Source organism: Grus americana, chromosome 3, assembly GCF_028858705.1.
Source record: "Grus americana isolate bGruAme1 chromosome 3, bGruAme1.mat, whole genome shotgun sequence".
Taxonomy (NCBI): Eukaryota; Metazoa; Chordata; class Aves; order Gruiformes; family Gruidae; genus Grus; species Grus americana.
The window spans coordinates 61,555,188-61,576,885 of NC_072854.1; the positions used below are offsets into that span (position 1 = coordinate 61,555,188).

Genomic DNA, 21,698 nt, shown 5'->3' on the forward strand with positions numbered 1-21,698 from the left:
GGCAGACAGGATGTAGGAGCAGCATCTGAAGGCCAGGCAGGATCATTAAAGATGTCTCAAATGGCCCTCAGCCTCTAGAATTTTGGGAGCTGAATTGAATATCCAGGGCCCACTGGCTGCAATGGGACAGTAGGCCGAGCCCACAAGGAGACACCAGAATGTTTGCATCTTAATTTGGAGTCACATTTCCCCTCTAATACCATAGTGATTTTGTTTGTTTGTTTTTAAGACTGTTAGTTTTTGATTTAAAAAAAATTACAAGCAAATTTATATTAATTCCATGATCTGTTACAGAAACATGTGGCACACATTCAAAATACATGAGAGCTGTTTACCCCACAAAAACCTTTCCAAACCACTATACTATTGTCACCGTAAGTGAGAATTTGCTATTTTTCCTTTTCATTATCTGGACAACATAGAAAGGATTTTGTGGTGCCAACCTTTTTGTGGGACATGGGAACTCAAGCTATAGGAGTAAAAGAGAGAGAGATACGCTGGGATTGTACATGCAGGCATGATCTATGTGGCTACATCTATATGCTATCTGATTCTGGCCTGTGAACCGGATATTCCTGATCTTTGTCAGTCTAATTGGGTATGAGTGAGTATGGGTGAGGACACAGCCATTTGAGGAGAGTGTGTGTTGGGGTGGGTTTGACAGCTGATATACAGCTGCATGACATATATGGTACTTAATCTATAGCACATTGGGTTTTAATTAAGCTGGGGAAAAAATGGGGAAACTTAAGGGAACTTGACAGGCATGCTGAATGCATTGGCAGGAATCTGATGATCTGTGTGAGTTAGGAAAGCATGTTCTGTTTCTGTATAAAACAGCCCTAAAAATAATTGCAACACGGCAAGACTGTGCATTGCAACAGAGTTTAGTCTCCATGTGATGTCAAGATTCAGTGGAGTTTTTTTGTTTATTTTCATTTTGCAGGGATTGTATCCAGAATCTCATGGCATTATTGATAACAGCATGTATGATGTAGACTTGAACAAGCATTTCTCGCTTTCGGGGACGGAAAAATTCGAACCTTCATGGTGGAAGGGGCAGCCAGTAGGTTTATTTCTCATCATGGTATACCTTTATGCCTAGAGTGGCTCATGTGCCGTATTATGAAACAAAACAAGAAGAGAATAAAATGCAAAGCTGTGTGATATATTTGCAGTACATGCTAAATATCCTGTAGGCTTCGTATTATAGGCTGCCTACAAAACAGTTTGCTTTTTATGAAAGTAGAAGAACTCTTAGAATGTTAATTCTGAGACGTAAAAATTTCACTTAATGTAGCAGTTAGTAAAAAAGACTTAAATATTTTGGGTGGTATTGGAATGGATCTCTTGCCACAGGAAGCCACAGTAAATTTTTGATATACTTTTATTGTGGGGCATTTTTTTGTTTGTCTTTTGGCAACTAGCTACAAAATGAAATCTGAAAATCTACTTCCAAATGCATATCCATTTGGAAATACACTTACAAAGTCCAGGCATATAAAAGCAAGGAAGGGAATAGCAAAGAGCTTAATTTCCAGCAAAATGAACACTTATATATAACATACAGCACATTTCATAAAAAAACCCCACCTTCATTGTATCTATGGTTATATCAATATTATTAATTTGCTAGAAATAACAAGCCGTAGTAAGGGTACAAAATATAAAAAATACACATGTAGTATATAGTATATCTACTTAATATACATTTATATATTTATTTACATGTGATTATACATATATATGTGTGTGTCTGTGTAGTCATGTTTATAGTATCCTCAAGTACATGAGTTTTGGTGCTATTCTTTCATGAAGGATTCTGTCAGGTTTTTTACAGAACCACAGCTGTACTTTTTAAGATGATTAGGAATAGGCCCTCATAATAAAGTCATATAACTAGAATCCATATCTTGGAATGGAATGGAACAGAACTGAACAGAATAGAATATTTCAGTTGGAAAGGACCTACAACGATCTTCTAGTCCAACTGCCTGACTACTTCAGGGCTGACCAAAAGTTAAAGCATGGCATTAAGGGCATTGTCCGAATGCCTCTTAAACACTGACAGGCTTGAGGCATCGGCCACCTCTCCAGGAAGCCTATTCCAGTGTTTGACCACCCTCTCGGTAAAGAAATGTTCCCTAAGTCTGAACATCCCTGATGCAGCTTTGAACTCTTCTTTCATCTTCATGATCCTTTCCACTGGCATTTGCCACAGGAAAAAAGATCAGTACCTGTTGCCAGTTACGGAAATACTTATCTGATATTTTTCTATGCTGAGAATACCCAAGAAATGGTAACATCCTGGCTTCTGTGCTACTAATTTTTCTTCAGGATGTGTATGTAGAAAACAAACTTCAAATCAGAAATGGCCATTAGGCAACTGTGTGATGTGTGAAAGAAGAAAGAGAAATGCATGCTTGCAGCCCATATTTTCTGATCCAATTATGTACTTTTCCTTTAGTGATCTGAGGCCCTCCAGTGGTGTAAATGTCATAAAATCATTTGTTTGTATCTTTACCCATAGCTCTGGCTGACAGCAATGTACCAAAATTTGAAAGCGGGCACCTTCTTTTGGCCAGGCTCTGATGTTCCAATTAATGGAACATACCCCACCTTGTACAATGTATTCAACAGGTAAGTTTTTATAGAGCTTGTAGTAAATTCCTGTAAATTACTCCAAAAATCCAAATCGCCATGTGACAGTTGAAGGAAATTAAATATAAGATTTTTAAACTACAAGATTTTTAAACAACAGTCTGAGACATAAATGCCATGTCACATTGGCCTGGTTTTGCCGTGGAACTACCACTAATAGTTGGAATTTTCAAAACTGTTTAAGGTATTCACAATGAGAAAGTCAAAGGGCACCGTATATTCGGCTCTCCTAGACAGTTTTGAAAGTTTCAGCCAACTGCAAACCACTGATCTCCCACTAGGAAAGCATCCTATAACTAATTAGTAGCCACTGCTAAGCAATACCAATGATTACCGTATTTCCACGCATAAAATCTATACGTACTATATAGCCCTTTAAAAATACTTGTACTTGAGAAGAAGCTTTTGGATAACCTGTAATGTAAGATAATGAACCCAAACTTGGAAGCCATGGCAAGAGGCTGTAGAAGGCAGAAACTAGTTGAAGAGAGAATGCTGGATAGGGAAGCTACTGAAGGAGGATGGGCTCTAGATCAATTCCCTCTGGTCTTGCTTGTGTGTGTGATAATGTGCACACTGCTGCTGAATCATAGTTCTGTATGTTTTGTCTGGTTAATTCACAGGTTACACATGTGAAAATATAGCAATTACCTTCATAGTATTTTTTTTTCTTGTGGAAGGCATTGATATTAGTACATTATTTCTAAATTTTCAGGATGATTTCAGTAAATCTCCCATGAGGCTTCACATTTACAAAGATAATCTAAAGCAATAATATAACTGTAAATCTCTATAGATAACAAAAGTTTTGCAGTGATGTGTAGGACTGGTACTCAGAAAACACTCAAGTGCTGTGGGTAACTAACATAAAGCTTGTACATGACTTTGGGGAAAGCAAAGCTATTAATGAGTGAATTCTTTCATAGGAAACAAAGCATGACCTCACAAAGATTTTGCTGGGGACGTTACTTGCTTTTAAAATATGGAAGTCCAAGGTTTATACATGCTGGAAAGAATAAAAATTATTCTGACTTATGTCCTGAACTTGACATCTCTTTTTTTTGCATGTATTTAATTATATATGAGCACCCTCACTAACATCACACATTTGTGTTTGCAAAATCAGGATCTGTCTAATTTATCATTAAAAGTGAGTTACATTCAATCAAAAATGAGAATAATAAAACTGATTGCTGGTACCTTGTTAAGATGCATCATTCCTGAAATCCAAATCTATATGACTAGAGGGTGGACACTTTCTCTGTATTTTGGAATTAGAAGGACTTATCAGAAAACCTTTGTTAACACCATATCTTTCTTTCTTTTTTCTTTCTTTTTTTTTTTTTCTTCCTCCAGTTCAGTTATATATGAACAGAGAATTTCAGGAATATTGAAATGGCTTGATTATAGCAAATCTGAGAGGTAACGCTTGGTAATATCTAGCTGGTTTGTGAGACTATAGCTTAGAAAGGTTTTAATGCTTAGCTATTGGTGTTTGTGAAACATGGAATCTTCCTCGCCATCTAAAATGATAATTAGCTGAACTTAACCCTATTCTATAAGTATAGCTAATTATTTTCTGGATAAGATTGTAGATACGAAAGATTAAAAAGTGCACGTATATCTGAATGGGATGTACTGTTGTATAAATTTGCTTTTATTACTGTGTCTTGTTTCTTCACGCATGGCCTAGAGGAAACAGAACATTCAGTTTCCAGTCTAAGTGTGTGGATGAAAGATTTTATATGAAAGATATTGCACAAGGAAGGTTAAATATCTGAAAGTAATTGCAGGCAGTAATTCAGGATGAAAAGGAGATGTCAGTTCTAAATGTGGCGCTCAATTTTGTGATGTGTAAACAAGTGAAATCTTTTATATGATAATTTGTTAACAAATTCCTAATATATTTGCAGTTAGGAGATGCTCTCTAGAGTCTCACTGCTTAATCAGGAAGAGATCCTTTAGCTAGTAGTTCCACCTACATCTCAAAAAGGAGCAGCTTGCTCTGCTGTCTGAGATCTTGAAGTTTTTCAGATTGATTTCTGGATACCAATTAAAGACATCTGGATACTGTTTCTGAAATTGTAACTTCAAATAGTCCATGTTGATTAATTACAAAACTCAGAGGAAGTTGAATGATTATATTTGCTGTATGAACTTTTATTAAGGTTTAAAGAAGCTATTTATAATTCCATTTTAAGTTTCATTCAATTTTTTTTTTTTAAAGGAAAGTGTTCTTTTGAAATGCTGTCTCCAAATTCTCATAATATTTCATTCTTATTTATTTCTAACCCAAGGCCTGATTTCTACACTTTATATATCGAAGAACCAGATTCTTCTGGGCATTCATTTGGACCAGTTAGTGGTGGTGTAAGTAGGTTTTGTGTTTTTCTTAGACTAAATCACACTAAAAATGGTGCTATACAATGAATTTAACCAACTTACAAACTTGGAAAGGATAGTAGATAAAAATTACTGTGTTTTATGACTTTTTATTAGTAACTCTTGCTTGCGGTTAAGCCCATTTGTACAATTCCAACACTGAGTGTGAATCGAAAGAGCTGTATACCAAACAGATTGGCAGAAAATCATTTCAGATCATACTATTAGAAATAATATTAAAGGTTGTATTCAGACTGAACTTTAATTTTATCGCCAAGTGATATTTGGATTCATGCAGCCTGGCAAATACTCAGAATTGTGCTTTTTTTTTATTCCTAACACTGTATTTCAATGTGTGTTAATTTGTCACCCAAAAATATTACATTTTTAGTTGCATCCAGGCAAAAAGTTCAGTCTTTAAGGAGTTTAGGATTTATCATATCAGCTCCTTCCTGGACTGGTCTTGTTTAATAGATTTGAAAATGGTCTTCAGCAAAAGGCCTTGCTATAGTGGACAAGGACAGCAAAACTGATGTTTGTAGGATAGTTTTAGTCTTCCTGATTGGAAAGGGAACTCCACTTCTCTTTGCACATAAAGGGCTTACAAACCTATTACTGTATATGTCATTATATACGTGCACATGCAAGAGATTCAAGAGAGTGCAGCAGTTAGGGGGACAAGAAGGGTGCAAACGGTCAGTTGAGGAGTCCTCAGACTCAGTGGGGTATCCTCCTTACTGTAGGACTTACAGGAAGACTGTAAGTCAGCTGCACCAGCTAGGGAGGAGCCATCCTCTCTGAATGGCTGCAGGGTGGGTTGTGCTGGATTCCTGCCACATTACTTCAGTGGTGGTCAGTGGTTTTCTGTAGGAAGTTTAAAGGGACTGTATATATGAGATAAGGCCACCATGCCTTCTTGGACGCTATGCTAGTCTTACAGATAATACATGTGTGTAAATATTTTTTAAATGCTACTTATTGTTAATACAATGACATGTTGATACTATGACAAAAATTGTATTTAATGCCATAAATCTGATATTTTATATAAATTTGGGAGTTAGGAACAAATTTGATCTGAATGCGTTACTTTTTTTTCTTTCAATAAACATATTTTACAGCTCAATTTTTCTAAGGTAATAGAAAAAATTAATTGCGAGTCATCTTTGTCACATATTCTGTGGAAGAGTAGTGGAATTCTGCACATCTATACTCTAGAGGTGGTGGAAAAAGAAAATAAGAAGCAATATTAAGAAACTTAAAACTGACAGAAAATCTCTTTTTTTTCAGACTTTGATGATTACATTTAAGTGATAACTTGAAATCAGAAAGAAAAATTCTAATGACGCTGGTTTATCTCACAGGTAATCAAAGCCTTACAGCTAGCAGATCAAACACTGGGGATGCTAATGGAAGGACTTAAACAAAGAAACCTGGACAAATGTGTAAACCTCATTGTTTTAGCTGATCATGGTAATGTATATAGTATTTTTTTCAATCTAAATTTTACTGAGTCATTATTTTCTTCTTCTAATATGTGTGCTTATTATTTTTCATCTATTTTATAATTTGCTTTATCTTCCTTGCCATATATTATATATAAAAAATAACAGTTTCTATATTGTCCTTTAGGGATGGAGATGACCTACTGCAAGCAGTTAGAATTTATGACTAATTACTTCAAACAGATTGATTTCTACATATATGCTGGGCCTGCAGCTCGCATTCGAGCAAAAGATGTTCCAAAGGACTATTTTACCTGTAAGTGCAGACCACTCTTGGGAATGCACAATCAATACTACAGGAAATAAATGAACAAATGAATGAATAAATAAATGAATAAATAGGGAAAATGGGTAATCAGTAGTAATCAGCAGAGTGAACATCTTTCTGTTTCACTCAACCTAGCTTAAACATCCATGGAAGTTGGTTGGGGGTTTTTGCAACAACCACCCATTTAGATGAAATTGAAGGTTAGAAAAGCTTGTTGCAAATTCAGATTTGCATTTTCTTGGCACGTGGAAAGATGAAGTAAAGGTAGTTTTATTGTTTTAAACTGGAACTTCAGGTCTTTTGTAAGTGTATTGCTCTTCACAGATTTCTTGTGCAATATTGGCAGAGTCAGTGACTATTACTAACAGTGTACGAAGTTACGGAATCTGAATCTTAGCACAGCAGGATCTAAGCCTTGGTTGAGTCCTTTAGCTAGTATCACAAAAGAACACAAAATTGAAACCATGTGAGCTGACTCTGACTTGGAATAGATACCGTGCTACCAGACTGGAAAAAAAAATCTCCAAACTTTCTGTATCAGGGAAAAGAATGGAGAGAGGTAAAACCATGGAAGTGTTCTATTTAGTGAGCTTTTAGAATTCATGAGGTATTCTAAAAGGCATAGTTCTTGCAGATCTCAAATAAGAGCTTGGAACCCATTGTACTTTTTATTTATCTTTTCTAATTGTATTTATACTTGTAGGCACAATATTTACACAGCATAAAGCAGACTTTCCTTGTTTAAGTAGAAGACAGTCTAAGTCAGACAGGAGCAGATTAATAAGCAGAGGGGAGAATAATGGTGGTTTTTATGTGTCTTAATATAATTGTTGACTCATTTTCTCTAATGTTCTTTTTCTGAAGGAATTTTCCTTCTGTAAAGTGCTCAGATTTATTTTTCAGAATGCTAATGTCAAAAGGTTAAAGTCAGTCTTTGAAAATGTGGAAGGTGAAAGTACTAAGACAGACTGAATTTTTCTCTGTGACTACTGCTGGAAGTGGAATACAAGACAAGTTCTCCAGGTCCAGTTCAATGTAAAAAAGGTTAACCTTCAAACAGAGGTTAGGTGGGAGAAGAAAATTTCATTCAGATGATGTGTCAGCTTTAGATGTAGGCAGTCATCACCACAGCAGTTTTCTATGGTCTGTCTTGATATACCCAAAGTGCTAGGTACTCCCACAGGCTACCACACTTATAGTTAGTTACCCTTGGAAATATAACATCCCTACCCATGGTAGGTTATGGTTACCATAATATTCACAGACTAATAAAGAAATTCAATTTGAAAGACAAAAAACATGTTGAATTTTTGCTCATGAGGCTTTGGACCTTCAGCTGTTTGAATGTATGTTAATTCATCTTTTCTTTTTAACAGTTGACTCAGAAGGAATTGTTAAAAACCTCACAGTGAGTAAATATTTTCATAATTTCTCCTCATAGTCCCTCACAAATTCTGCACCCAGGCTAGGTTAAAGCAACTTTTCCACACAACAGATAACAGCATTGTAGAGCACATTGTCACAGGGTGTTGTAGAGGCTGGAAATATAAATAGGAAGGGGGCATTTTAGATGAATTAATGGTGGACAGACCTGTAAAGGCTATTAAACATGATCCACAAACAACCTCTGACTTTAGGAATCCCTGAAGCCTAGAGGAAACTGAGCAGGTACGAGAAAGAAGGTTCGTTCAATACTTGACGACTTCTTACATACTTTCTCCAAGTATCTGATTCTGGAAATTCTGGAGATCAGATTGGAAACTAGGCAAGATGGGCCTTTGTCATGAGGCAGTATGGCTCTTTTAGGATCTTTTATGACATATCACTTAAGTACTTGCAGTGCTTTTAGGTATGCTGCGCTACCACTGGGCCCCATACTGATAGTTCTGCTTGGGTTTCTGCTATACTGTGTGGATGTAGCACTTCAGGGCAGGTCCAAGCTTGTCTGTGTCTCCCATGTAGACCATTGCTCCTTGTGGGTACACTGTGTGACAGGTGAGCTCTCAAGGATGCAAACAAAGGCATGCAGAACAGAGTGCAAAACAAAGGAGGACCAAGCCTATTTCTTTTACTGAAAGGTAATAAGATGTGACAGTGCATGTTTTTCCTTATACCTTTTTAGATAGATAATTTGCTGCCTTTTTTTCTTTTTTTTTTTTAGTGTTCAAGATATACATTAATACATGTGGGATGAATGTGGTGGACAAACTAAAATGCTTGTAGGAAAGTTGTCTTTTTTATTTCTTTGCATTTATAATTTACAGTGAGTTAAACATTTGAAATTATTGTCATAATTTTCCCTTTTTTCCTTCATTGCCAGTTTGTCTTCTATTCTATGACGAATCCTAGTCCAAGCTGTAGACAGATGTTCTGATAATTTTAGAATAAATGCTCTCAGCTTGGAAAAATTCCGGGCTGTCTCAGCTGAGTATACTTCTGGTAAATCACCACTAGAGGTCTTCCTGTAACCTGTTGAACAACTCAGTTGTGCAATATCACATGTAGCTTTTGCCTGCCACTGAAGTCCAAAGGGCAGTGAGCATTCCTGTTGAATTTTTTCGTGATTATGAATACTCTAGTACACATCCGTTATTCCCCAGCATCCAAAGCAGACATGGGAGTACGATATCAATGGTTGGGAATAGCAGAAGGAGCTTTTTCAGTTTTACATCCCCTACCCCATTGTATGATGTATATCAAAGAGCATTAGTGTGAGGGGAATAGCACAATTTGCATGTTCTCACCCCCAGTTGAAACTGAACTGCTAATAGTGATATAATAATATGACATCTCTGCCTTACAGGAATAGCCTGGTATTGGGACATTTCCTCTTTTCTATTCATAAATAGTTAGCGTTTGTGTATTATGTCCCTTTCAAGTTCTTAGAATGAGGGTTTTCATTAGAGAAGGCAGTTCTTCAGTGTGTTTATTGCTAATCAATAAACATAAAGTCATATTATATGTGGATTTCCTCTATTTTTCCCTTTAATTAAACTATTTTTTGTAGAACGACCTCCTCTCCTGGGCTAGCAAACCCATTGAATCCTTATTTTTCATGTTCCTGGATTCCACTATGCTTCTTTGATGACTATCCAGGCACACTTACTCTCATTTCACATGTTAATGTCATTCTGTGCAGAGTATACAATTCTAGTACTTAGAGGTGGAGATGTTAGATCAGACTCCAAGTTTGTACTGCCTGTGTGGTAAAACGGGTCCACTTCTCTGACTTACCCAGCTTCCTAGCAGCACTTCCCTCAGCATTTTAGATGTTCTGTGTTGTCCCAGTGCTGGATTCCTGATCAGGAGTGACACGTCTGAAACATTGCCATGATGCTTGCAGCCAGCTGGAATGGCTCCTGATGGCCATATGTAGTTAAATCTTTGCAGAATGTCATATGGTTGTCATTAGGCTCTCAGTGTCAAACACATCCATGGCATGCCTGCTAACACAACAGTTATATTAACACATTAAATGTGGATGTAGAAGCTAAGGCCTTTAGCTGACAGCTGAGCATTAGACATTTACATGGCATGAGAGTACATGTTCAGTCTTGCAACTAAAAGTCTAGACTGTGCTATGTTATTTATACTTGGTTTTCTTTGTTATTTATTGAATGGTAAAGTAATAGAAGATGGGAGAAATAAACTACCAGGGAACTTTCTCTTGTAGAGTGTAATCTTACATACTAGATGCCAGACTAAACTTTGCTACTAAATGTCTTTCAGCCTTAGGAGTACTTTTACCACAGTATTTGTGACCTTGTATTATAGCAGCATATTTTCAAACAGTTCCAAATAAGCCACTTTTTCTTGCATTGCTTTTTGGGCCAGAAATGAAATCTGCAGGTTATCTGAGAAGCTATCTGTGAATAACGTGCTTTGAGCTTACATTCCTGTCACTAAGATGTTTGTGATAATTCTGAGTGATGGGTTTATTTTTGATACTGAGCAAAACTCATAACTGGGCTGTTTCCTCTTGCGCAGTGCAAAAGATCCCCTCAGCACTTCAAGCCTTATCTGACGCCTGACTTGCCAAAACGATTCCACTATGCTAACAACATTCGTATTGATAAAGTTCATCTTTTGGTGGATCAACAATGGCTGGCTGTGAGGTAACACAACTTTTGTGACTTAACTTTTTTATCCCATTGTCAACCTTTTAATTTCCTTCACATATGGCTTGTTTCCTGTTTTGCTTTAGAATTATTACATTTCGCTATTTGTTACATGTAAGACCTTACTATGTGTAAAAAGGAAATGCACCTTATATGTAAAGCCAAGAATGTATTATTAGTACAATTCAAATCTTAACAGTCTAATAAAAGAATCATCATAGCTCCAGATCAAACTTTACAGAAAAAAACAGAAGAAAAAAATAAAATAAGGAAAAAAATACTACTACACAGAAAAAGTCTCAAAAATAATGCGTTAAAATTGTCATACAAAGCCTTCCTAGTATCTAGCCCTTTTCCTGGTGCTACGGTCACCCCTCCACTGCCCTTCTGGGTCCTAAGGTTGATGACTTCATTCTGGTGCATATGTGGATATGTCAGTAATCAGCATTATGAGTCCTTCATCAGGAGGAATATGATGTTGATGTTTCTTCTTCCTCAGTCTGTGATCTGAATGGAGTCCTTCATATTATATGTGCTAGCAGTACAGCTTACTCATTCTTCACTGGCCTGCAAGTCAACATTACATCTCAGTTCACTAGACATGGTGCATTCTACGTGTGTTAGATATTTGTTCTTTATTCTCTTTCTTACCTCTAAGTCTGGTTTTGCTCAGTTCCAGATCTGCATTTCTTTAATTGACCATTGATGAGTTGTTTCTAGCCTTGGGGTCTCCATTCTACACAGAATAACTAATAGTTACTGCTATCTATATAAAAACTATGTCTTTGCTATGCAAAGATAAGCTGATAAAAAAATTAGACATAACCACCTTGCATCACAAAAGATTGTTGTAAGAGCTCAATGATAAAAAACAGCTCTGAGCAGATCGAGAGCAGTTGAGACAAGCCTTAGTCCTGAGGCTTTGAAAACTCAATGCAAAGCTTGTGGTCTTAGTAGCAATACTGTATTTCCTGAGCTTCAGTGTTGCAATAGGAGAAGCATAAGCCAACTTGGAATTTCAAATAGCAGAAAATGCCCAATCAGTATATGACTTAATTGTTTGTTTTGATGCAACCAAATAGTTGTCCTGGACATGTAAAAAGAAATGCCCACTGAAAAATCTCATATTCACCCTTTTTTTTTAACTGTGCTCAAATATTCTTGTGCCTCTGAAAACATGATACATGTGCTTGACAACTGTGCATTGAATCATTATGGGATGACTTTATGTTTTCATGTATCTCAGCAACAGGTAAATTAAAACAAGTGTTAGTCATTATAAGTCAGACTATTCTGACGTTAATAATTCTATAACCCACACACACACATCCACATCTCTCCTTCACCCTTTAGAATCCATGATGAAAATGCACTGTCTTGTAAGGCAAAATCCTTTGCAGACTTACTTATATTGTTCCACAGAGGCTAACAGCAGAGTTCTCGCACTGTAAGTTTTTTATTAAAATGCAGATACCACAGAATATAACAGAGGAATTCTTCCTAACCAGATTACATTTGTTCTGAAACTTGTAGCTGGGTGAAGGCCTCTATTCAAACATAGCCATTTTTTCAATTTATTTTGAAAACATTGATTCAGTGTACACTCAGTCACTATCTAGGATAATTTGTTTCTGTCCATAGCAATCTCTGTTAAAGGAGAAAGAGATCTTCATAGAAGTGAACACTGGATGAGCAAAAAGTGCTACAGTATTATGCCAGTGTCAGCTCTTAAGACATGCTCCAGGGTCCAGTGATTCAGGATGACTGTTATTGACTGGTTCTATTTGTGGCATTTTTATTTACACTATATCGTGGTTTCTCCTTAGGGATGGAAGTTACACATATTGTGATAGGGGCAACCATGGGTATAACAACGAATTTAAAAGTATGGAGGTAAGATGACTTCTATTCATGTCTTTCACCTTCTTATATAGAAAATGACAATGTGCTAGGTGAACCACCAGAATATAGAATACATGATAGTTTTTGCAGTGTGCTTTTTCTTCCATGTCACCCTGACATGTAAACTGTGAACAGATACTGGGTCCACATATTCATACTACCTTTCATCAATGTGTACGAGGCCTGCTTCCTTGGGATCCTGTAGTGAAACTTGTCTGGGCTCACCTTAACTCCATGGAGCCCGATAGACTACAGTAAACCAAGCATACCATGTTTAGCTATGGGACACTGAATTCTTTCATTCTTTTATTCATTCTTCTGTTGAAGGAATGACTGAAAAATCACCATAGGGTCTGGGAGTTCAGTTGAGCATCTGAAAGTCTGTGTGCTCAAATAAACTAAATCTCATTGTCTCTGCTTATCTTATCATCAGAGCAAAAAGTTATTAGTATAACCTGTATGTTAATATAGCCTGTATTGCAGTTTCATATCATTTTTACTTCTGGTTACAGTGAAAATATTTCGAGGTCTTGAGCTTTGTTTTTTCATATACTTCCTGTGACATGAACCTTTTAAGTAAGGTCAAGCTTGCCACTACTAGTCCCATATTCTGTGTGTAAGGATCAGATTCTTCCAGATCTTCACAACTATGTTAAAACCATATGTCAATATACTGATCAGAATGGTGCTGAATGTTTGTATGGAAAAAAAAGGTAAGTTCTGGTTCACATGGAAACCTTAATCATACATAACCTTATGCTGGTGGCACAATGACTGAGGAATTTTTTTTTCTTTATAAAGGAGCAAAATGTCGTAATATTGTCGTTTTGAAATAAATTAAGAATTCCTTTTCTGCTATGGGAACATAAGTATATTATTTTAGAACAGGTCATTGTCCTGTTTAGTCATGTTTCCTGTATCTTATGGCAGGCAGCTCAGGAGGCTTATAAAGCAGTAGAAAATAATGTGAGACTGTAAGTAGTAGCAGTGTTCTGCTACAATGCTTGCAGACCCCAATAAGGGCTGCCCAGCTCTACATTGTACCGTTGGTGCTACTGACACAGGACTCTGCAGTTCCCTGCTCCCTGCTATAGCTGTGGCTATAGGCTATAGGCTCTTAAGTGACCCAAAGAATTCTGAGAATGCAACATGTATTAAAACAAACAAACAAACAAGCCCCAACCCCCCAATGCTTGTATTTATGGTTCAATATTATTTTTTAGATAGGATCTGTGAGTGTTGTAGCTCTGCATTTGTTGAAATGGCATTGTTACTGACTGTTGCAAGGAAAACGTAAAAAGGTGTGAATTTGAAACTTAGCAAATAATATTTTTTGTAAGTATGTGTTAAAATAGTAAAGAACAACCCCCCCACCCCCCACCCCCGATTCATTATATAGTTTAAAGTATCCTGCAAAATGAATTTATGTTTTGCATTTTCTTCAAATTCTATGCAATTGGTAAAATTTGCCTTCTTTACTATAACAGTCCTGTATTTTAACTTTTATGGCTGTGAAAAGACTGTATTTTGTTCCAATGTCCCTGTTTTGATAAAAGGCAACTGAATTGTTTTTTAATTTGGATTCCTTTAGATAACAACTTTTGTTTTATTACAATTCAGGCTATATTCTTAGCATATGGCCCAAGCTTTAAAGAGAAAACAGAAGTGGATGCTTTTGAAAACATCGAGGTTTACAACCTTATGTGTGGTGAGTAGAAACAATGCAGTACTTTAGATGATAAACCAACAGTGTTTTCAAATATCGGTGTTGCAAGAGCTAAGAATAACTAAAAATTCAGTGAATTAATTCAGAAGCTAAGTTTTTCACACAAAGCACGGAAGCCATGCTCCTTTGCCTTCTGTACAGTGCTAACAATTAACTGCCAGAAGTTGTTCTGCTTTGAAGGTTGTTTCTGATCGCAGAAGGAGTCCACTAAAGAAGCAGAGAGAAACTCTCCTCCCGCACGGGCTTGCTGTTGAAATGGTGCCTGTGGAATAATTTTGGGATAAGAATCTTGTAGAGAGTTACCACTCTCGCTCATAACTTATATGGACCATTGCGGTCCTGGCAGTGAGCAATCAGGAAGTATGTGCCTCAGAAAATATGGATTAAGACATCACACAAAAATGCTAATAGGCTAGAACTCTTCATAATGTGATCCATTTGCAATCACATTTGTACTCTGCATTAAATCATCTAATCTTATGAATGTTATGGCAGCGTATAAAACTGTATCAACAGTACACAAATACAAAATTACCAAATCTTCATGCAGTGGAAGATAGCAATGAACCTTCATACCTAGAAAATTGCAAGAAGATGGTAGTAGTTACCATAATAGTTTAGATAACTGAGTAAGCTATTTCTTCTATATTTAGAATGATTGCATGGGTAATGCATAGAATTGGAAAGATAATGACTTTTAAAAATGCAATTTTAGTCTTAAAATACGTTTACAAATTTCAAATGTTTCAACAGATTTGCTGCGTATTACACCAGCACCAAACAATGGAACACATGGCAGCTTGAATCACCTCTTAAAAACCCCTTTTTACAATCCTTCACATGCAAAAGAAGACTCATCTCCTTCTTCATGTCCAGTTTCCCGTCTGACTCCCATAGATGAACTGGGATGCACATGCATGCAAGTAGGGGCTTCTGGGATCTTTTAATCATCTTTGTCAAGTGTGTTCTCTTTTCTTTGTTTTTTCTAAGCTATGGATTCATTCTGAATTATTCTCTTGTATTTTACAGATAACAAATGTTTCAGAAATAAATGAGAGGTTAAATCTCACCACAGAAGAAAGTAAGTAGTAAGAAATGAAAAGGACACCAATATTTTTAAATCTATGCCAGGTTTGGATTTTATATTATTGATTTCAGTGTTAATGCAATGTTAATTACAACTTTAGGAAGCATTGTAATGTTTCTTAGCCAAATAAGATGTAAATTTCACTCCACTGGCAAGATAAGTTCAAGATTTATATTGATATGAAATTGCAAAGAAACAAGAATTTGCAGGTCTGATACATAACATTGACTGATGTACATTAAACGTAACATGAAAACTATATTCCACTCAGAAGCTAAGAGCTTAAAGAAAACATGCCCATGTTTACTGTTGGTTTTATTTGTATTTATTAATGTTTTAATTTACATTTTTCTCTCATCTCTTAAACCTTTGTGCCATCCAAAATGTTATAGAAGAATGAATCAATAGTTATTGTTTACATTCTAGTAAAGAAGGCAAACTCGTATCATTTGCCATATGGGAGACCCAAAGTTCTTCAGAAGAAAAATGTCTACTGCCTCCTTTCGCATCATCAGTATGTGAGTGGATACAGCTATGATATCTGGATGCCACTGTGGACTGCATACACTGTGAATAAGCCTGTAAGTTATCAAATCTCCATACTATTCTTAAATGTGTAATATAACGGGTTGAAAATGCAGTTCATTCATCAGAAATCCTGGTTAAAGACTGGTGGATATCATGTGACTAAGGGCCCTATGTCTGAAAAAGAAAAGGCATCTTTGATATCTTTTAAATTTAAACTATCTTAAAATATTGGTTAAAAAAGTGAGAATGGCCATTTGTGAGGGACTCAAAAGATATAGAAGAATAGAGCTGCTGGTAAGCTGGTTCCATTAAGCCTGTTCTGTAAAAGGGATAAGCTGTAAAAACAGTGCTCCAACTTGCCTGTCAATTCCTGAGGAAAAGCAGACTGTGATTTCCAAAATCAGAAGCTTTTAAGCTTTCCTATGAATATCGTGATCTTTTTCCGATTAACAAACCTTTTTACAACTCGAGTTGCAAGGCAGTTTGTAGTGATGCATATTTCTTATGTTCAGTTTATTATCTATTACATTATATAATTTCTGAAAAATATAATTATAGCCGAATGAACCTCTGAGAATTCAAGGGAATGTGGCTCTGGAATAAATTGAGTTTTCATGGTCAGTAAACTAGTGGACATTCATGGGCTTCTTTCCCCCTATAATTTGACCCTTTTTCTAAGCTGCCCTGAGGAAATAACTTTTACACTGATTTTTCTGTCTGAAGAGAACTGTTACTGATGTCTACATGATTTCTTATTTTATCAGGACACATATGGGGAAATTATTTTAATCAAATATATGCTGCTAGAATTGTAGCATTTCTGAAAGTTTTACTCCATACTTTCTACCGATTTTTCACAATTGGGGTGAAGGATCACAAATCCAACCCTAAGAAGGCTTAAAGTCTAGTGAAACATCCATTTCAACAAAGATTATTTTTACTTCATCATATTCAAAGATCTGTCCTTATAGCTTACTATGAAAGTGCATTACCCTAATGAAAAGCAGTTAATTGTGGGCAGATTTTTTTCTGATTTTGCTTTAAAAAGATTAAAAAGTCCCACCAGAGCTGGGGTCTTTTTAACATTTCAACAACAGCAGCAAACAGTTCAAAAAGAAGCAAATAACTTTTCAGACATTTTCCTTTGTTGAAAACCAAATTCTCAGGTGGAGAAGAAGTGTATAAAGAAAGTTCTTGCCCAACATAACATCTAAATCAACAGAAATACATATTTGTGGGAGTTTCTTGTAGTGTTTTATGAAACATTGTGGGAAGCAGTGAATAATTGAAACTGAAGTATTGGAGGGTATAGTTCACAGCAGAGTCTAATACAGTGATGTATATTTACTATAGAAAGAATAGGAAAGAATAAATTTCCTCTGTAATACTCTCAGAGACATAACAGTGAGTAAGAGCTCACTCACTGACCTACACAGTAAGCTGACATCATGATTTTTTTATTACAACATATACTAATCAAGAGAAAAAAGCTTTATAAATTATAACAGCAGGACAAAGGGAAAGAGCTAATGCCTTTGACTGTAAGCTTTGGCTACAGTACTTGGGAATGACAGAAAATTGCAGTTTCTACAGAATTTTTATTGCACCCCAGATTATTTATGTTATGGATAAAGCCTATGCAGTGATTTACACAATTTGTAAGATGAGGCATTTCTTGACATTAGGTAGCTATAAAGAAAAGCTTAAACAATAAAACAGATGATGTGGACTGGAGTTTTGCTGGTTTTGTGTGGTTTGGAAGTTTCGAAACTGGGCTGGCTGATCAAGCCGGCACAGTATTAATGCACCTGCATGTAATATCAGAATCAGAGATATTATGAATAATATGTAGTTATAGATCTTAATTATGTCAGATAGAATTTTGGTTATTTAGTATTCTCAGCCATAGGAAAGTTTGACATTGAAGGACATTTATTTTCTTGAGATTTTATACTCATCTGCCAGGGAGGAAGGCAGAATTTCTTGCAAAAAGATAGTCCCTCCACCTGCTTGCAGATACCTGTGGAATTTAAATAGCTTTGCAGCCCAGAAAGCCAGCCGTGTCCTGGGCTGCATCAAAAGAGGGAGGTGATTCTGCCTCTCTACTCTGCTCTTGTGAGACCCCACCTGGAGTAGTGCATCCAGCTCTGGGGGCCCCAGTACAGGAGAGACATGGAGCTGTTGGAGAGAGTCCAGAGGAGGACCACGAAGCTGATCAGAGGGCTGGAGCACCTCTCCTATGAGGACAGGCTGAGAGAGTTGGGGTTGTTCAGCCTGGAGAAGAGAAGGCTCCGGGGAGATCTAATTGCAGCCTTCCAGCACCTAAAGGAAGGGACCTACAGGAAAGATGGTGAGGGACTGTTTATGAGGGAGTGTAGTGACAGGACAAGGGGTAATGGGTTCAAGCTGAAGGAGGGTCGATTTAGATTAGATGTTAGAAAGAAATTCTTTACTGTGAGGGTGGTGAGGCACTGGAACAGGTTGCCCAGAGAGGTTGTGGCTGCCCCCTCCCTGGAAGTGTTCAAGGCCAGGGTGGATGGGGCTTTGGGCAATGTGGTCTAGTGGAGGGTGTCCCTGCCCGCAGCAGGGGGGTTGGAACCAGATGATCTTTAAGGTCCCTTCCAACCCAAACCAGTCTATGATTCTATGCTATATAGAATCACTGAATTTTACCATAAAAATATATTAAAATATATGACAAACTAATCTATCCTCTGATGGCATAAAACCAGCAATGAGACTTGTATAAATCACTGGAACTAAAGCTCAGTGCTCTGGGGATTATGGGAGTTTTGTTTTTTGTGATTTAGTATTTTTTCTTCTTGACTACTGAAAAAAGGTTCCTGGAGGTGGCTGAAGTTAACATGACAGACCACAGGAGATGCTTAAAAGTCTTTCATGTAATACAAATAACTCATGCTTCTTGACATTACTAGCTAGTCAAAAGACAAGAACCTGCATCAGAAAAGGTAATGCATGATGTCATAGGCAAAGCCATTTTTTAGTTGTAACTGTTTTCTTCAGAAGACATTATAGTTCTTAGACCTGAAAGACAAGTAGCCAAAAGGCCAAAGCTGTTGAAATGGTGATGAATGTTTTTTTCCAATTCTGAAGTTTTGAGGTGGTGGCTATTACTGTCAAGATCTCATTTCTTAATAAATGAGCACTTTCAACAGCTTCTTTGAGAATCGTTTTATTCTTTTTCATAGATGATCTGTTTAAAAATATCTTATTCCTCTATTTTGAGGAAAAGAAGTGAAGAGAGGTTGTAGCAAAATGTATTAGTTCCCAGAGCATTAGCAATATGGCTCGCAATCTGGGGTTGCATTAACTGCTGATCTCGTGCTAAGAGGTGACACAGCCAGCCATGCTCATCTCGAGACAGCTTTTGATATTGTTTACTTGCTGACCTGTAGATCCTTGAAAAAACAAGCTGAAATATTCTTGAGTAGTTGCTTTTTCAGTATTTTGATAGTTCACAGGTTCACTATGAATTTTCATTTCTTCAGTTGGAGAATTTTCTCCTGTGATGTCCACTGGAAATAGCCGTGAGCAGCCTTCATGTCCTAAGTGTATGGGAGTGTTTGTGAAAATACAGGTTATATGATATATTACATATGTGACGGACAGACAGCTCTAAATCACCGTCCTCTTGCCTCGGCACTTGGATTAGAGCTCATAGCTCGTATAGTTAGCTTCAAGACATGTGAAATAATGAGAAGAGAGTTGAGTGGTGTCCCCGTTGCTTCAAGTTGGAGAAAATGTGAATGCTATTAATAGCCCAGATTCATGATATAAGTCAAAAGCAGATTCCCTGCTGTATTTGGATACCATTAGATGTGACTACAGTATTTACTAAGAATGAAATTCTCTTCAGGACAATCCTTGGCATGTTTACTCAGACCCTTGTTACTTTGATTCAGGTTTCCCTTCAGAGACCATACAGAAGTTGAAGCCATTGTTGAATATCACAGCTGAATTATTAGGCTTAAAATGTTGGTTTCTTCGGTGACCCTGATCCATTAACTCTGCCTTATTGATTTGGACACTAGAAAGGCACAAGAAGAACATTCCAGTTCTTTAGTTTTACTCAGTTTTGACCAATCAAAATAAACAATGCACTGAAAATCAATTTAGATGTTTAACTACTGTTTACAGAGGTATAAAGCAAATAAATATGTTCCATTCTTACCAAAATGAAAATAAATTACATGTAAATGAGTATGAAAAAAGAAAATGCAGTTAAACACAGAAAAGCATATTCTGATGTTTTAGTTATTCTGTCATAAAATTATGATAAAGGTTATAGAAAAGGTTATAGGGAAAAAAAAGTAGAGATTGTAGAAACAATTATACTCATAAGATTCACTTTTGGCCAGATCTTAGCTAATGTGCATGTTTACATGTCTCAGTTGAAGTTAGTGAAGCTAGCCAGTAAAATATACTGAATTTATGATGAATTTATTTAGCTTTAACTCTTCAGCAACACAGACTGTTATTATGAAGATAGCATCCTCAGATGCAAAGATGAGGTAATAATGTCATCTTTATATACTAGCTGCTTTCCAGGAGGATGTGACATCAAGTTTGCGTTTCCAGAAATATGTAAAAGTGACGAATGAGCCAAATTCATCACCTGTTTTTGTCTAAGATATAACCTTATTTTGCTACTACAATTTCACATGCTTTGTAAGGATTTCCCTGAATTAACTAAAAACAGAAGTAGAGGAAAAACACTAGGCAGAAAACATCAGTGTCTATTACTTGCATTGACCTGATTCACTATGAAAATAGGAGAAGATTCAATGAAGTCCGTTCTAGAAAGTTAAAACCATACAAAGCATTGGGTTAGCCACAGCCGTGGGTGTAATATTTTTTTTCTTTTTCCCTTTTCACAGGAAGACACATCTGCTCTTCCTCCCACTGTTTCAGACTGTCTGCGGGCTGATGTTAGAATCCCTGTTGCTCGGAGCCAAAATTGTTCCAACTACCCAGAAGGGCTGACCTTCACCCGCAGTTTCCTCTATCCTCCCAGTGAGCATGGTTCCTTTTATAGCTAGAGCTTAGAAAGTCTTAATCAGCTGGATGTGGGTTTATGTTTAAACATATACCCAAACACCAAAACAAACTTCTTTGGATCAGCATGTTGGGCAGAAAAAGGTTTCCAGTGTTTGCAGACTGACCAAAAGCAGGACTTGTATCTAAATATTTTCAGTTTAGAACATTTAAGTTTTTGTTTAAAAAATGGAACAACTTGAATGTGATGAAAACTGGTTGGAAAGATGTAAAGAGCTGAAGGACTGTCCCTCATCCTTTGTATGAATATTTGTTTCCTATTGTTAGATTTGATAATTACTTTATTGAACAGATTGTACAAATAAACTTGGAGATATGTTTGCAGTAGGATCATGCACTCATGCTCAAATGTAAAATGTAATTGAATTACATATACCTGCAGTTTATAGTGATGTATGAATCAAATTCATCTTTGTGTAGTATTTCATTATTTTATACTTTGTTC

At 36.5% G+C, this 21,698-nt stretch overlaps 1 protein-coding gene across 1 annotated transcript in view; it reads left to right on the plus strand.

Moving 5' to 3' along the window:
* ENPP3 (ectonucleotide pyrophosphatase/phosphodiesterase 3) overlaps positions 1-21,698 on the plus strand; it is a 42,000-nt gene that overhangs the window by 14,498 nt on the left and 5,804 nt on the right. The window contains exons 7-21 of the mRNA XM_054819274.1: positions 295-374; positions 947-1,066; positions 2,531-2,640; positions 4,018-4,083; positions 4,959-5,031; positions 6,408-6,516; positions 6,676-6,804; positions 8,193-8,224; positions 10,804-10,931; positions 12,761-12,827; positions 14,457-14,544; positions 15,316-15,485; positions 15,592-15,643; positions 16,076-16,230; positions 21,076-21,211. Of these exons, the coding sequence (XP_054675249.1) occupies positions 295-374; positions 947-1,066; positions 2,531-2,640; positions 4,018-4,083; positions 4,959-5,031; positions 6,408-6,516; positions 6,676-6,804; positions 8,193-8,224; positions 10,804-10,931; positions 12,761-12,827; positions 14,457-14,544; positions 15,316-15,485; positions 15,592-15,643; positions 16,076-16,230; positions 21,076-21,211 (1,515 nt within the window). The remainder of the gene's footprint in view (positions 1-294; positions 375-946; positions 1,067-2,530; positions 2,641-4,017; positions 4,084-4,958; positions 5,032-6,407; positions 6,517-6,675; positions 6,805-8,192; positions 8,225-10,803; positions 10,932-12,760; positions 12,828-14,456; positions 14,545-15,315; positions 15,486-15,591; positions 15,644-16,075; positions 16,231-21,075; positions 21,212-21,698) is intronic.